The sequence below is a fragment of the Dichomitus squalens genome (assembly GCF_000275845.1).
Source record: "Dichomitus squalens LYAD-421 SS1 unplaced genomic scaffold DICSQscaffold_7, whole genome shotgun sequence".
NCBI classification, from domain to species: domain Eukaryota; kingdom Fungi; phylum Basidiomycota; class Agaricomycetes; order Polyporales; family Polyporaceae; genus Dichomitus; species Dichomitus squalens.
In genome coordinates, this window is record NW_006766889.1 from 669,879 (window position 1) to 683,185 (window position 13,307).

General features: G+C 56.1%; 4 protein-coding genes across 4 annotated transcripts; 1 reads left to right on the forward strand and 3 right to left on the reverse strand.

Annotated features, from left to right (window-relative positions):
• Positions 1-2,143, forward strand: DICSQDRAFT_82898 (uncharacterized protein). Its single transcript, XM_007363833.1, has 14 exons — positions 1-126; positions 185-197; positions 253-315; positions 368-401; positions 455-474; positions 529-571; positions 630-658; positions 772-955; positions 1,010-1,036; positions 1,097-1,127; positions 1,186-1,341; positions 1,409-1,486; positions 1,555-1,566; positions 1,648-2,143. The coding sequence occupies exons 1-14, from the start codon at positions 74-76 to the stop codon at positions 1,985-1,987; spliced, it is 1,083 nt and encodes a 360-aa protein (XP_007363895.1). The 5' UTR covers positions 1-73; the 3' UTR covers positions 1,988-2,143.
• A 36-nt stretch (positions 2,144-2,179) lies between these two features.
• On the reverse strand, positions 2,180-7,063 carry DICSQDRAFT_153890 (uncharacterized protein). The gene is made up of 15 exons (XM_007363834.1): positions 6,710-7,063; positions 6,383-6,648; positions 5,816-6,322; positions 5,613-5,730; positions 5,212-5,559; positions 4,989-5,134; positions 4,515-4,934; positions 4,001-4,457; positions 3,821-3,940; positions 3,599-3,752; positions 3,252-3,544; positions 2,930-3,193; positions 2,766-2,874; positions 2,531-2,714; positions 2,180-2,475 (listed from the first exon to the last, which is right to left on the reverse strand). Exons 1-15 carry the CDS (start codon positions 6,914-6,916, stop codon positions 2,277-2,279), a joined length of 3,792 nt encoding a protein of 1,263 aa, XP_007363896.1. The 5' UTR covers positions 6,917-7,063; the 3' UTR covers positions 2,180-2,276.
• Positions 7,064-7,772: 709 nt separating this feature from the next.
• On the reverse strand, positions 7,773-10,162 carry DICSQDRAFT_134796 (uncharacterized protein). The gene is made up of 13 exons (XM_007363835.1): positions 9,904-10,162; positions 9,793-9,805; positions 9,631-9,730; positions 9,550-9,569; positions 9,446-9,488; positions 9,364-9,394; positions 9,127-9,308; positions 9,027-9,053; positions 8,932-8,971; positions 8,706-8,861; positions 8,560-8,637; positions 8,474-8,485; positions 7,773-8,412 (listed from the first exon to the last, which is right to left on the reverse strand). The coding sequence occupies exons 1-13, from the start codon at positions 9,969-9,971 to the stop codon at positions 7,968-7,970; spliced, it is 1,215 nt and encodes a 404-aa protein (XP_007363897.1). The 5' UTR covers positions 9,972-10,162; the 3' UTR covers positions 7,773-7,967.
• A 1,500-nt stretch (positions 10,163-11,662) lies between these two features.
• Positions 11,663-12,633, reverse strand: DICSQDRAFT_82905 (histone-fold-containing protein). The gene is made up of 4 exons (XM_007363836.1): positions 12,378-12,633; positions 12,176-12,311; positions 12,075-12,116; positions 11,663-12,021 (listed from the first exon to the last, which is right to left on the reverse strand). Exons 1-4 carry the CDS (start codon positions 12,600-12,602, stop codon positions 11,798-11,800), a joined length of 627 nt encoding a protein of 208 aa, XP_007363898.1. The 5' UTR covers positions 12,603-12,633; the 3' UTR covers positions 11,663-11,797.
• Positions 12,634-13,307: the final 674 nt, after the last annotated feature.

Sequence of the window (13,307 nt, forward strand, 5' to 3'; positions counted from 1 at the left end):
CGCCCCCTTGGCTTCTACGGCTCCGATAGCGCTGGGGTCATTGAGTTGGTGCGACGGTACTCCATGGGTCATTATGGGTGGAGCATCAGATCCCAATGCCGCGGTGATCTCTGAAGTTGCAGAGCTGTATGTGCAGTTCGTCTATCTATTCACCTCATCTTACATGGCTGACTCTTCTCATCAGTACAACGACATTCGTACGTCTGTTATTCTTACCTCATTCGGCATCCGGTTATAGCCCTTCACTTGCAGTATGTCGGCGTCGCAAGTTTCACCGTTCTGGTATGGGACCACTTGGTAACGCTGTCGGACGAGGTATGCTATCACGTGAGTGAGTCTCTGGACGTTAGCTGACTTCGTTGCTTAGATCGAGTACGTTTGGAAGAGGAAGAAGAGCGCCCGTATGTGCCTCCGCGTTTCGACTTGGCCAATCGGCTGACAACTTCTTGCGTAGTCATTTATCTGTTCTTCTTGGTGAGTGCATTCTTTCTCTACCTCTTGGCCGTAGGTGTCACGAAGACTTCGCAGAACCGGTATATGACTCCCCTAGGCTTTTGTGTGAATCTGTTCGGTACGGGCACCCACTTGTTCGTGCTTTTCACACTTCCCTCTCTGATGGCTACTTGTAGCCTACTTTTCGAGCTATTTCACACCGGAAGTAAGGCTCATGTACCTCGTGTCCTCTTCCCAACCTGAAGTCGGTGTTTTAGACGTCAGTATATCTCCCTCCGCACAACAAGCCCTGCTCGTAGTCTCAATCAACGAACCAATAGGTGTCAGCATTTCGTTCGCTATGAAGGCACGATGACCCTCATGGGCATAAATGTGACGGCGCTGATGATGCTTCTCCGGATCTATGCGATCTACGAGGGACGGAAGCTTGTGGTGGCCCTAGTGGCTGCCGTATTCCTCTGTGAACTTGGTGTAAATGCCTGGCTACTGTCGCACGGTATCGGTACGTCTTCTTCTACAATCCGCGATCACGATGCTCGATATGACAGCCGTATAGCCGTCCGCCACTCCCACAACATTCATGGCAAGTGTCTGAGACGATAGCGGACGAAATGTAATGCCGGTGTACTGACCTTGTAATTAGCGTGTACTATGATTTTCGACTCAACGAAAGTGTGCGTCCTGCCCCTAACACGTTATAATCGCTTGTCAATGACGCGTAACCACTTACAGGCCCGGCGGCGTCGCGTCTGCATCTGCATGGCTGCCATTGCTTTACGATACCGTGATTCTGATCCTTACGCTCCTGAAGACATATAAACATATAAGGAATGCATCGGCAGGAAGGATCATGCGTGTCGTTGCCAAGGAAGGACTTGTCTACTATGGGTGAGCTCTTCAATGAGCCTTGGCTGGGTCAGCAGGGTTCTAACGCCACAACCGCGCTCATAACCAGTGTCATCTTCACCATCACGTTCATTTTGACTTTCATGATCCTCTTGGCTCCCGACGGCCTCAAGAACATCACAGCACAGTCAGTTCATATCCTCCCTGTTAACCTCTTTCATGTAAGAATGCTGACATGTCCATTTTGCCCCCTAGAACTGAATATTTGTGGGTCCTCTCACCCTCCTTCCTTTCACTCTGTCAGCGATCGTCAGACAGTAGACCTGATAAGTTCCCAAAACCGTGCAGGCTTACCGTGGCCATGATGTCCCGCATCACCCTCCATCTCAAGAAGCAGACGCATGGCGGCCACGACTCCGACGGTCTCTTCGTATCCACATCCGAGCATGCTCCTGGCCGCGTCCGGTTCACGCGCGCGCCAGAAGTTAGTATCACAGTGCAGCGGTTGACGCATGACGACCGCGGCGGTGTTGTCGACATGCCGAAGACAGCGACGCCTGTGGCCTTTGGGAAGGGCCCTGCGCGCCGGGACGAATGGCATGAGCTCGGACCTGTACATCTCGACATCAACGCAAGCCACGGCAGTGCAGAGTCTGGCATTGACGTGGACAAGGCCACGAACATGTGATTGGGTACGCCGGGTTGGTGATCCCGCAGTCACCAATGGCGCTTGGATCAGCTACTGTGAAAGTCATCTTAGAAGGGTCTTTTCAATCCGCTTCTCTTGAAGTTGTTGTATCCGTAGACTGTTATTAGACGATCTTTGGCCGATATGTGATTGTTTGCACGCAAAGTCTCGCGCTATCATCAGTCACAGCAAGGAATGTGGCAATCCGGTAGGAATACAGCGTATACTACAACAACTCTACGTTTAGTTTGCTACACAATACGTGATTCTATCTGACATGTAGGCACCGTCAGTGCAGACTTTGCATTTGCACGAGGACATCCTTAACGGCGTCGATGGACAATGTGATGCGCTCCGCTTCGACTTCGCCTTCCATGAACTGCTCTGGATGCGGGTGGGTCAGGTATTGCTCCAAGAAGTCGCCGTCCAAGAACCCATAGGATGCTTCCGCGTCGGTATGCCCGCGCGGAGTAGAGGGAGCTCTCAGTCTGGAAAAACAGGTTAGGCGACGACGAGCTTGGAGACAAGGTGACCGGAGCGTACTTCGTATGGTTGTCTCCGCCCGGCCCTGTGAGCGTCTTGGCCATGTTGCGCTGTAGCGCAGTCATGTGTAATGACGTGACGTCGTTCATGTCCAAGATCGCGCCTATGCAACCGGTGGACGTGAAGAATACATGGCTCGCTTTCACGACCTGGTCCTCGGCGACGTCGGTCGATGTCAGGGCACCTGCCCAGCATATGAGTACCTCAACTCCAGGTCAGCAGGAAAGCAACAGACCTCTGACGAACTTGTTCGTTACGTCGTTGAGATGATAGACCCCGTCCTTTTCGAGGTAAGTTCGGTGCGGAACGCTTTGAAGTGAGAAGGAGAACAGGTTACAATCCGCCTATGACCAGATGCACTGAATATATAACATCAGAGAACAAAATAGAACCACGTACGTTCGCGCCGATGAGACCGTTGCCGGTGCCCTCAATCGCGATTGGCCAAAGCGGGCCGTAGTCGCGTGCGATGCTTTCTAGCCGTTCTAGCCGCTCATTCCACTTGAGGACCGAGACGGAGCTTATCGCGTCGCCGACAAGGATGCGTTCACCATCCACAACGACGTTGGTGACGAAATGGTTGTGGTTCCACTCCGTGACCTTCTCCAGCGACAGAGGCGTTGATTCTCCTGCTTCGTTCTCGGTGCTCTTGAAGAGCACGACCTGCATGGTGCTCGTCAGCACTCGCAGCCGAGCTCGACACAGGTTAGACGTAACGTACAGAGGTGTTTATGGCGGCGACGATGAGGTTCTCTGAGAGGTTCGCGAGTGCATACACGCACCCCCCGACGTTCACTGACGCGAGGGTATGCAAAGAGCGCACGTTCGCACCCCGTGCGCCCTCCGTAGACGAGACTGAGAACAACAAGATGCGCCCCTTCGATGGCTCCCTCTCTTCTGGACGGATGTACACCGTCCCGAGGGCGAAAGCAGGAGACGCCCCTGACCCGTGGGCCGGAAGCGTCAGAACGGATGAAGGCTCTTCGTCAGCTTGGCACAAGAAGTTGTGCAGCTCTGTTAAAATATTCAGAACGCGAGGTCAAAGAAGAGGGGGGGAACGGGGCGTACGTTGGAACGAGTGCGCGTCCAGTAGCTTGAACGATCCCGTCACCTCCTCATAGTCACCAATCCTGTCAGGAGTCGTGCGCGTGCACGCGACACCAAACACTCCCTGTCCGGCGTGATAGCCTAGCCTTCTTGGACTGTCCAGACCGAGTGGAATCTGGAATGTTGAACATCGTACCGTGAGCCAAGTGTTCGTGAACTGGGTAATCGCAGAAGCACGCGTACCGTTCGGATCTGCATCTTATCCAAGCCACGCACGGTGCCAATCAGCAGCGCCGAAGACGTCGCGATAGCCAAGCACGACGGGAACGCCGCAGTATTGAGAGTCACGCCCTTGATCATGTCCTGCACGGAGCAATTCTCGTAAGTCTCGTCCCAGCACATAGTCGGTAGCAGTACGCTAACCTTGACGGATACTGGGGACGGCCGGACCCTCTGCCGATCCCAGAACAACACGCTAGACCTCGCCCCGCTCGCGAACACGACCGTCCTCCCATCGACATCGCACACCGACAAGCTCGCGGGAGCGTTCCCCAGCCCACTCTGTTTCCGATCGTGCAGTTTCCCGTCTCGCAGCGCGTACGTGACGAGCGTGCCGTCCGCGAGGCCGACGAGGAGGTGCGGGTGGAAATCTGGGTCCTTCGGCCGGCCGCCCGTGCCGAAGTTGTGCAGAAGCACCACGCGCGGTAGCGTCGGCAGCGCGGTGTCACAGACCGTCGCGAGGGGCGATGAGGGGTCGAGCGCGAGGACTGCAACTTTGTTCGAGCCCCAGAAGGAGACGGCGATCGCGCTTGCGTAATTCTTGGACGAATCGTAGGGCTGGCAGGAGATGGCGCAGATCTCGTCTGGGAAGTTGCGCGTCCTAGATGAGACCTGTCAGAGAGACACCACATTTTGACTCGCCTTGGCGACGACTCACGTCAACAACTGCACGGTGTCCTTCTGGCCCAGGTTGAAGAGCGCCAGCCGTCCTCCGCTCAGCCCCACGACAAACTGGCTCGGGCTCATCGCCGCCGCAACGATCTCACGCCCTGCATACTCTCCGCCCACCTGCTTCGGATACCACCCCGGGCCGACTTTCCCGAACGCAAATAAGGTAGGCTCATACTCCACCAGCTGAATACCCTCCGACGTAATCTGCACGACCAACGACGAGTGTTCGTACGACGACGTCCCGCTCGCAGAGACTACCCTCCGCGGGATATTGCCGAGGACGAACGTTGGCGCGTGCGTGGTGAAGCCTGCGACAGACGGGTCGAGGTGCGCTATCGCGTCCTTGCCTTCGAACGCGAATACGTGCGTTTCGCGCAGAGTCGAGACGACGAGGTGTGTGTGTATCCTAACAGGACAATGAGTCGACAGCACGGCAGCAGAGGACGGTACTATCACTTACGGCTCCGCAGAGTGCGTCTTGACTGGCCAGATATCGGTGACGCCGATCAAGCCATCCAACCTCGCCTGCTCCTGGAAGTCTGCCTCTGTCCGTATGACGCGCAGCGAGCCCGTATTGCGCCCTCCAGAAGAAGTGATGACTTGCGGCTGCCCATATACGATGTGAGCAAATCGTCATGTACGCGCTTCGCGCCTCGGAAATGAGTAGAAGGAAAAGCACGTACCTGGCCGCTCCCGTCTATATCCGCGAGCGCCGCGTCCATGATGGGCGCGATGTTGTCGAAGTTCTGCAGCACCTCGAGGAACGTACCCTGCGTGTTCACGACCCTGCCTTCACGCGCGCTGCCGCTTTCCGCGTCGCCTACCCCAGAGGTCGCCTTAGCTTTGCCTTTTCCGGACCCTGCGAGCGATGAGGGCGGGACCGACGACACGCCTCTGGGTATGGGCAGCGTGTCGACCGTGGCGTTCGCGAACGGGGTGGGGTGGATGCGCAGCAGCTGCGAGTCGCCGTAATGCGAGCCGAGATACAGCACTTGCGACGAGAGATACGACAAACACGTTGGGGATGAAGCCTGTGCGAGCTTTGAGCCGTTGGGTCTGTATCGCGTAAGCAGAAGAAACGCACTTCGCCTAGAGGGATCAGGTTCAGACACATCTTGCCGTCGTCGAACGCGATCATGGCGAGGCGGCCGTACGCGTCCCCGAGCAAGACTCGTCTCCGTTCCGCGTCCACGGCGGTCCATCTATACATCAAAGACAGAGACATAGCGCATATCCAGAGGTCAGCACGCGAACAGAACAAGTGAGCCGACCGGGGCTCGCACGTACGCCGTCACTGCCGCCCAGGGCCACTTCACGCTCGCGCGGGGCTTGATCCTCCTCGACTCGCGCTCCTTCTCCTTCTTCTTCGCCTCCTGCGCCTTCGCCTCGTCCTCGCTCGCGAGGCGCTTGCTCAGCCGACGGTGCTTCTCTTTGCGTGTCTCCTGCTGCTCTTCCGTCGAGTGCTCGTAGAAGAGGATCTTGCGGCCCCCGAGGATGAGCACCCCGCCGCGGTGCGCGGGAGCGTCGTCGTCGCCTTCGTCGGCGTCCGTCTCGTGCTGCGGGATCGGGACGAGCATCAGGGGGGACTCGAGTGAGGGGAAAGTCTTGTCTGATAGGGTCGCTGTGAGGAGGATGTTGGAGTGTACGGGGGAGAGCTCGAATTCGGCGAGGTCAACATCGCGGCAGAGGAGCTGGATTTGGCGGCGATGGTTGAGGTGGAGGAGGGCGAGGGAGTAGCGATCTTCCTGGCCTGTGTGTAGGAACGTGAAGGCCAGGAGGTTGAGCTCGGGGAGCCTGCAAGCAGCGAAAGACCACTTTGAGTGGATATCTTAGAGGGATTGAAGGCGTACGCACGAGACGTCAAACGCTGTATCCAATTTTCCATCGCTCACTGTGACGACCTTGAGCTTCCCTGTGTAGCAACTTGCAACGGCAACTGTTCCGGAGGGATCGACCTGGAAGTCGGTCACGAACTCTGCCTGTCGTGCCGCCCGGTCCGCAAGAGAATGGTGGCCTGCCGGGGTGAGGGAAGCGACGCCGTCTTTCACATCGTACGAGAGGAGGATAAGCTCAGGATCGGGGTGGTCGGTCATGGCCAGAATATGCGACCGCCCTTCTTCCTGCAAGTTCACGCATCTCTGAGCGTCGTCCGGTCGCTCGCTACGGTTCCAGCAGACTTACTTCGGCTGGTACGGCCTGCAGACCCACGACCCTCCCCCACATGTCCAACACGCATTCCCGCTTCAGGCCTTCCGGCTGGAGGGAGTGCACTTCGAGCTTGTCTGTCTTGGCAATGACGAGAAACTCCAGGCTCGGGTCCGCCGTCAGAGTGCATTTGAGGGAGCGCGAGACGGAGGATGAGGGATGAAATGTGCCGACGACCCGCATATTCCTCGTAGATGTCTTCGGTGCGCAGGGTTAACGACCAAGTAGTGTACAATGCGATAGACAGCAGAGAAGTTAGGAGAGCATTCGTCGAGATCTGCAGGAGCAAGAGAGACCCTCGTTCGATTGTGCAGCAGTACGCCGAGCAGCTTACAGAGATGGGACGACTTCACCCAGCGACTCGGCGAGGACGTCACCTGTGCGCCCGATCGGGAGTTGCAGCAGCTTCCATGGGCGCCATTAGGCGGCCCGGACCCCGCAAAATCCTCCGAGAGTTGCTCTCGCCGTCTAGGAGTTCTTCAGAGTTCAGCTGCTTCTCCGCAACGCGTGTCTGCCCAGGAACCTGGGTGGTTATTGTGGATAGAATTACCCAAATCATACGAATACTTCGCATGACAGCGAATGTAAAAATCAGCGTCGCATGCCCCGCGCCGGGTGGTATGCTCGGATCAGCGGCAGGCACCTGCCGAGCCCCGCCAGCCTGCTCTCCGGCCACCTTCCAGCTCGGGGACACGCTCGCGGTGACTGTTCGAGACGTGCCCCGACGAGCGATGCCGCTTTTCGAGCTACAGAATACTCGATCTCTTATCTGGTATGTTCCCAACACAGATACCCGATATATTCAAGTGCTTCCAGAGGTGGAACAGAGTTGGGCAATGGCCTCGGTGCGGTAGGGTTGGGGCTCGGCCGGGGAGTTCCGGTGATCCGAGCACACCACCCGGCGCGGGGCATGCGACGCTGATTTTTACATCCGCTGGAACATCACGTGACCGCGTCCGCTCTTTGCCAAGCCACTAAGCGAAGTCCTTCCAGACGTACCCCTCTAAGCTTGCTCACATGAAAGCATCGTGATGGTGATTATCTCTCCATTCGCTCGGCGACGACAGAACATGGATATCATAAGTCAGTACTAGTGTCGAGGCAATACTAGGTGTAGACTGTCATGTACTACGCGCAAGATACAGTATACTCACAACGAACACACAACGTACAATACATGTCAACTTTGGACTCCTCATCAAGAACGACATATCAAATCATCACAATGCCCTCTCTACACATCGTCTCTATCCAGACGAACCTTCCTATCCCGCTCCAACTCGCGCTCCCGATCCGCCTGGAACCTCAACGGCGCAAACTCGTACCACTCCCCAGGCCCATGCCCCGCCCTCCCCGGACGGCGCGTGGTCCGCGGCGGCGTGACGACGTGCGCCAGCCCCGGAGCGTGCGGCAGCGACGTCTTGCGCCGCGGCATGTCGGAGAGCTCCTCCCCGTGGTCGTCGTGCATGACGGTCTGCGACTGGATGGAGATGTTGAACGCGGTGTTCAGGCTGTGCCCAGTTGGCAGGCGAGGCGCGAAGGCGATGGGGGAGCCGGGGCGGCCGCTCGAGATCATCATGGACGACGAGGAGAGGTCGTACGTCGAGCCGAGGCTGTCCTGTTTGTGCGCGGCGCGTTTCAGGTGCAGGGTGATGCGCGACATCATCGCAACGGTCAGGCTGCAGTGTGAGTGGTCAGCGTCGCGGCATGCAGAGCTGGCTTGCGATGAGCGGCACTTACAGGTATTCCATCCTATCATGAAAGACGCATCAGGCGCCGTAAGTAAAACCGATTGATCAAGGTACGCATGTTGAGGTCAGACTTACTGTGCGCAAAGATTCTGGATTCCGGGTGGGGCGAATACAATCATGAGCGTTAAGACGAGGGTGACGCAGAAGATTACGCTAGAGTCTCCAAGTCAACCATCTCCCGCTACTCTTCAAGATCTCAAGGACGGTCGCGTATTACGCACCTATAATACATAACACCTTCCTTGAGCAGGATCCACATCGTCCGGCCCACAGTAGGCTTTCGGATCCCGCTGTAGGTGCGGTACATTGTGAGACCAAGAACGAGCGTGTCGAAGACGAGCGGGGTCCAGGCGGAGGCGGAGGCGGCGACTCCCTTACTGCACAACACAAACAAACGCCAGTCAGCCTGTTGAACGCGTGATAGGGTGAAACAGGATTGACACTGGCACTTTGCTCGTGTCGAAGATCATGGTGCAAGCTTGGTAACCTTTGATCGTCAGTATAGGAGTCAGCTTGGCTGGATGGGAGCTTGTCATACATACCTTTGATGTGGGGGGTGTGATGCACAGCTGGGAGAAACAACTGCGTCAGACGAGCACAGGGTACTGGAACGCCGAGGATATGAGAGATGCGGACACGTACCGATCCCGTTTGTGAGCAGCCAGGCGTTAGTCCCGAGCTCGAGCGCGAGCACGAGCGCAACGAAGGCGACAATGGCCTTCCTCTTCTCATACATCGCGTATACTCGGAGCAGCATCATGAGCGACGCGATGTTGATGCCAATGACCGTCGTCGCGCCTTCGTATCGTACAAAGTGTTTACATCTGCACGGATGTCAGCATGAGGTTGACATGCGGTAGGCTTTGGGAACATCCGCACTTGTCGTAGTCGAGAGTGTTAGAGAAATATGCTGTTTCCGCGGTCAGGTCAAGGGCGTGAACGAACGACGAAGGGAACGCACCGTATAAGTTACCAATGAAGGCAAGCGGCGTCAAATAGCGATTCTGCGCCAGTAGATTATTAGGGAACGGTAGACCATGCTTAACATGGCATATGTAAACTTACAAGAAAGAATAGCCAAACGACTGCGATGTCACATGGGTTAGCCCGTAGCGAAACAGCGTGACTATAGGATAAGGAACATACGTGGACTTCGTTTCCTCTTCATCCATATGTATTTCACCTCGTCACCGAGGGTGAGGAAGTGGTCATATAACAATACAGTGTAACTGGCCAGGCCCACGTACTGTGCACAAGGCAGCAAGGTCAGCATGGTTTGAGGGCGCGCAGAAGCGAGAATATACTTACAAATGTGGTCCTCCTGTTGTTGCATAACCGGCAGCGCCAGCGATGAACGAAAGTCAGCACAGCCGGAGATCATCGTTGAAGACGACCTGCGAAAGTGTGAAGAGGACGTACAACTCATACACCTCCACGTTCGCTTGGGCGCGAACGTCCTCAGGGATTGTGGCGTTCAGGCCATTCATGGCCAGGGCCCATTGAGGTAGCGTAAACGGGCGTCGGAACAAAAGAGCTCGCGGTACTTATCCCCGTCCGTCCTCGATCCTGGAAAGCCTCAAACAGGGGCGGGACACGTAGAGGATCGACGAAAGAATGGTGTCCGAATCGAGCAGAAAGTATGGGAGAAGAATAGGAGCAGGAAAACGAAATTTTCGACGCGCCAAGCCAAGTACGAACCTCGCCGCACCCCCATGGTCTTATAGCACTCAGCCGGGGGTTCTGTAGCGCCATGCTAGGCCCACCAAGGCGCTACATACTTACGTTACGCTCTGGGCGGTGCCAACCAGTGTCGCCCGTCTCCCAAGATACATCATTGGACCTCGGATGAGCTGCGACAGGTACGCGCTAGTGCAGATGGCTCGCCACATTAGGCAGTAGCCTCAATGATGGATTCTGATGGTGGGGTATTTAGAGTTGGTGGCGTCCACCTTCGGTCTGCCCGACATCCCGGAGCGAGAAGGCGCCCGTTTGATCGCAATTCATTGGACTACGCCCATGCACAACTTTGGACCAGAACCTTGCGGAGGACCTAGGGGCCGATCTCCATGCTAGCTCATTCCATATATCAGACGGCCGTGGTGAGTCTGCCAGTAAGCTGGCATTCTCCCCATGTGCAACGCAACGACAAATCCCAAACGTACCAGCGCACCAGCACTTTCTCCGGGATGTGGGGTTCGCTATAGCTGCACACGACCTCCATCAATATCAAGAGGACGGTGCTTGCTGTCGCAGAGCTGTCAGGTGCAATCACTGAGCGTTGCACTAAACCGCGCCAGCGCTGCGCTCCCATGCAGCACACATCGCCGACGTCACTGCGGCGATCAGATTGCGCCCCTAACTGTGTAATTGACGGATGTCGGTGGTGGGAAGAGTGCGTCCTTTCCGCGACAGTCGGGCAGTCGATGCAGCCTGGGGGTCCACATTCGGCCGCGCTCGACGTCTTTGTGCTTCTGTACTGTAGAAATTAACGAGAATGTCCACAACAGGCGCGCTTGTACGACATCGTCAGGCCACGCCCTGATGAGCTGAAGGCGCATTCGACCAATATGTAAGCATACAGGCTATACTACGCAAGCTGTTCTCTAGCGCGATAATCGAGTGCGTGTAACCTCGAGGCCGTGTCGCTGCGAGGGCACAAAACTCGCGCAGTATAATTGCATAGCACTCGTAGTCATTCCCGCTCGTCTGAGAACAACGGACTCACCGCTTGAACCAGTTATCCCTTAGCGACGGGACCCTGACTATCATATGGAGACTGTGCTGTCCAGGCCGTGGTCGGGATTGTGTTGTGTACTGAGCTCTCAAGAACATTCTTGGTGTCCACCTACGAGTAGAAGTCTCAGCATGAGACGACCAAGTAGACAGGTGCCTCCACTAGTTCCGCTGAGGGCGCAACTCGGAATAAAGTGCTCACCGGGGATACGTAATTGGTCTAAGTGTGCATCGTGTCGAAGTTGAGCGACGGACTCTCGTAAGTAGGACCGCGCAACAAACCACACGTCAGAGCTACCCCACTAGCCTTTGTCCCACCGGGACAGGTTTCAGGCCGCTGGGGCGCCTGCGGCGTGTCACGATGGCCATTGAGCGACGTACAGCAGACCTGAGGGAACTTGTGTTGCGGCTCGCGTTTCTGTTGGAGGCACCGGTGGAAAGAGATGGTATATTGTACAGCCTTTTAGGACCCACAGGACGGGATACTTGCGCCGCCACATAGGTCACTTCAGAGGAATTGAACACCACATGAGGCCCGACTCACTATGTTACACCCAAGCCCAAGCAATCAAGCCTGTGATCACGACGTTTCCTCCGACGGCCCTCCTCCTGACAACGTCCCATCCTCATTCACCAATACCTCTCCCGGTGGTTCCTGCGAATCGTCCTTCCCAGACCGGACGAACTGGTCGAGCGTGGTTGGTGCTTTCTTGTCCTTTGATGTCTCATCCTTTGTCCTTCCGCTTTTTCCCTTGCCTTGTTTTGTGGTAGACGCAGACTCTGGCTCTATCCATGGAAGCAGGTCTGCGGCGCACACGGTGTCAGTACGCGCTGCATTCACGATAGGATAAACATGCCTTCGAGGAAAGCGAACTCGTCTGCCCGTCGTACACACGTTACTACGTAGACAGTCATTTGGCGCGGGCTCATACGCAGAACAAAAGTAGACTCGACATACCAAGGTCCTTGTGCTGCACGGTCGCCCTCCCGTCCCTCGCTGCTGCGCGCTGACAAGCTTCGGCGAGCCTCGCGACGAACTCCTCGGTCGCCCTTGAAATGGCGAAGACTGCTTCTCGCTGGACCATGATGAGCTCCTGCGCGTGCCACGCGGGCCTTCAGCACCGTATCAGCCCAACGCAACGGAGTTGTGTTGCTCTCACCGTGTCCTCCTTCAATATCTTCTGTATGCGAGAGTATGGGAATAACGACTTTCCCGGTTCACGCTTGAGAGGCTCGGACGCTGATGACTTGGCTTTCTTCGGTTTCGCGTTCTCTGTTGACGTTTCTCCCGTAGGCTGGCTGTCTTCTGCAGCAGGCTCCATCTCAATGGGTGCTGGATCCTCTTCGGCGACGAGCTGTTGTGGGCGTTCAGGCGATGTGGCCATGACGGTGAGTCCGGTTCGCGGAGAGTGTGGCCGGGTGCGGTGGAAGACAAAACAAGACGCGGAAGTCGGACACGCGTGGTCACTCGACGCGACGCGTTCCGTCACGAGCAGCTGAATGACCTGAAATATCGCGACTGAAACCTCAGGTTCACCTATCCAGTTACTTAGAGGTTTCGTCGTGATAAGCAGATTTATAGAGTCTACCAAAACTCAAGAGGCAAGGGTACTGGTACTATGTAGCAATTCGAAGGTGTTGTAAGCCTGAGCGCCGATCCAGATCTACCCTGAGCTCCGAACACCACATTGGGACGTCAAGGTCTCGACCCCATTCTGTTGAACCCGGGGGGCGAAGGCCTCTCCCACGGGTGGCAACGACAGCAGATAGCCTGCAACTCACCTAGAAGGGTTGTTGGTTGTAAGAGGCTTGTTAGAGCGATGAGAGGAGACGTTCGAGTGAACTGAACTGTAGATTGGGGGTACAGAGGTCCCCTATATATACTACTGTACATCTGTGGCTACGTAGTACTATACAGTACATTCCCAGGATGCACAGTCGCACAGAGAAGCAGTGCGTACACAGCGAAGCTGTGTGTGTACCACATGAGTAGTACAGCCTCGGTTATTGCAGTAACCGGCTGTGCCGTTCCATATCTTGTGACGGCTGTGTTAGGCAAGCTGTGTAAACCAGCGCCTGTTCAACACATT

Bases quoted from the DNA above. Each gene is read 5' to 3' on its own strand.
- DICSQDRAFT_82898 (XM_007363833.1), top strand. From the start codon at position 74: ATGGGTGGAGCATCAGATCCCAATGCCGCGGTGATCTCTGAAGTTGCA. The intron at 316-367 runs GTATGCTATCAC...TTCGTTGCTTAG, and splicing joins TGGTAACGCTGTCGGACGAG to ATCGAGTACGTTTGGAAGAG. The intron at 1,342-1,408 runs GTGAGCTCTTCA...GCTCATAACCAG, and splicing joins GAAGGACTTGTCTACTATGG to TGTCATCTTCACCATCACGT.
- DICSQDRAFT_153890 (XM_007363834.1), bottom strand. From the start codon at position 6,916: ATGCGGGTCGTCGGCACATTTCATCCCTCATCCTCCGTCTCGCGCTCC. The intron at 6,323-6,382 runs GTGCGTACGCCT...CGCTGCTTGCAG, and splicing joins GATACAGCGTTTGACGTCTC to GCTCCCCGAGCTCAACCTCC. The intron at 4,935-4,988 runs GTAAGTGATAGT...TTGTCCTGTTAG, and splicing joins AAGACGCACTCTGCGGAGCC to GATACACACACACCTCGTCG.
- DICSQDRAFT_134796 (XM_007363835.1), bottom strand. From the start codon at position 9,971: ATGAATGGCCTGAACGCCACAATCCCTGAGGACGTTCGCGCCCAAGCG. The intron at 9,309-9,363 runs GTGCGGATGTTC...ACATCCGTGCAG, and splicing joins AACACTCTCGACTACGACAA to ATGTAAACACTTTGTACGAT. The intron at 9,054-9,126 runs GTACGTGTCCGC...TGTTTCTCCCAG, and splicing joins GCTGCTCACAAACGGGATCG to CTGTGCATCACACCCCCCAC.
- DICSQDRAFT_82905 (XM_007363836.1), bottom strand. From the start codon at position 12,602: ATGGCCACATCGCCTGAACGCCCACAACAGCTCGTCGCCGAAGAGGAT. The intron at 12,117-12,175 runs GTATGTCGAGTC...CTGTCTACGTAG, and splicing joins CGTGCAGCACAAGGACCTTG to TAACGTGTGTACGACGGGCA. The intron at 12,022-12,074 runs GCATGTTTATCC...TGTGCGCCGCAG, and splicing joins CGAGTTCGCTTTCCTCGAAG to ACCTGCTTCCATGGATAGAG.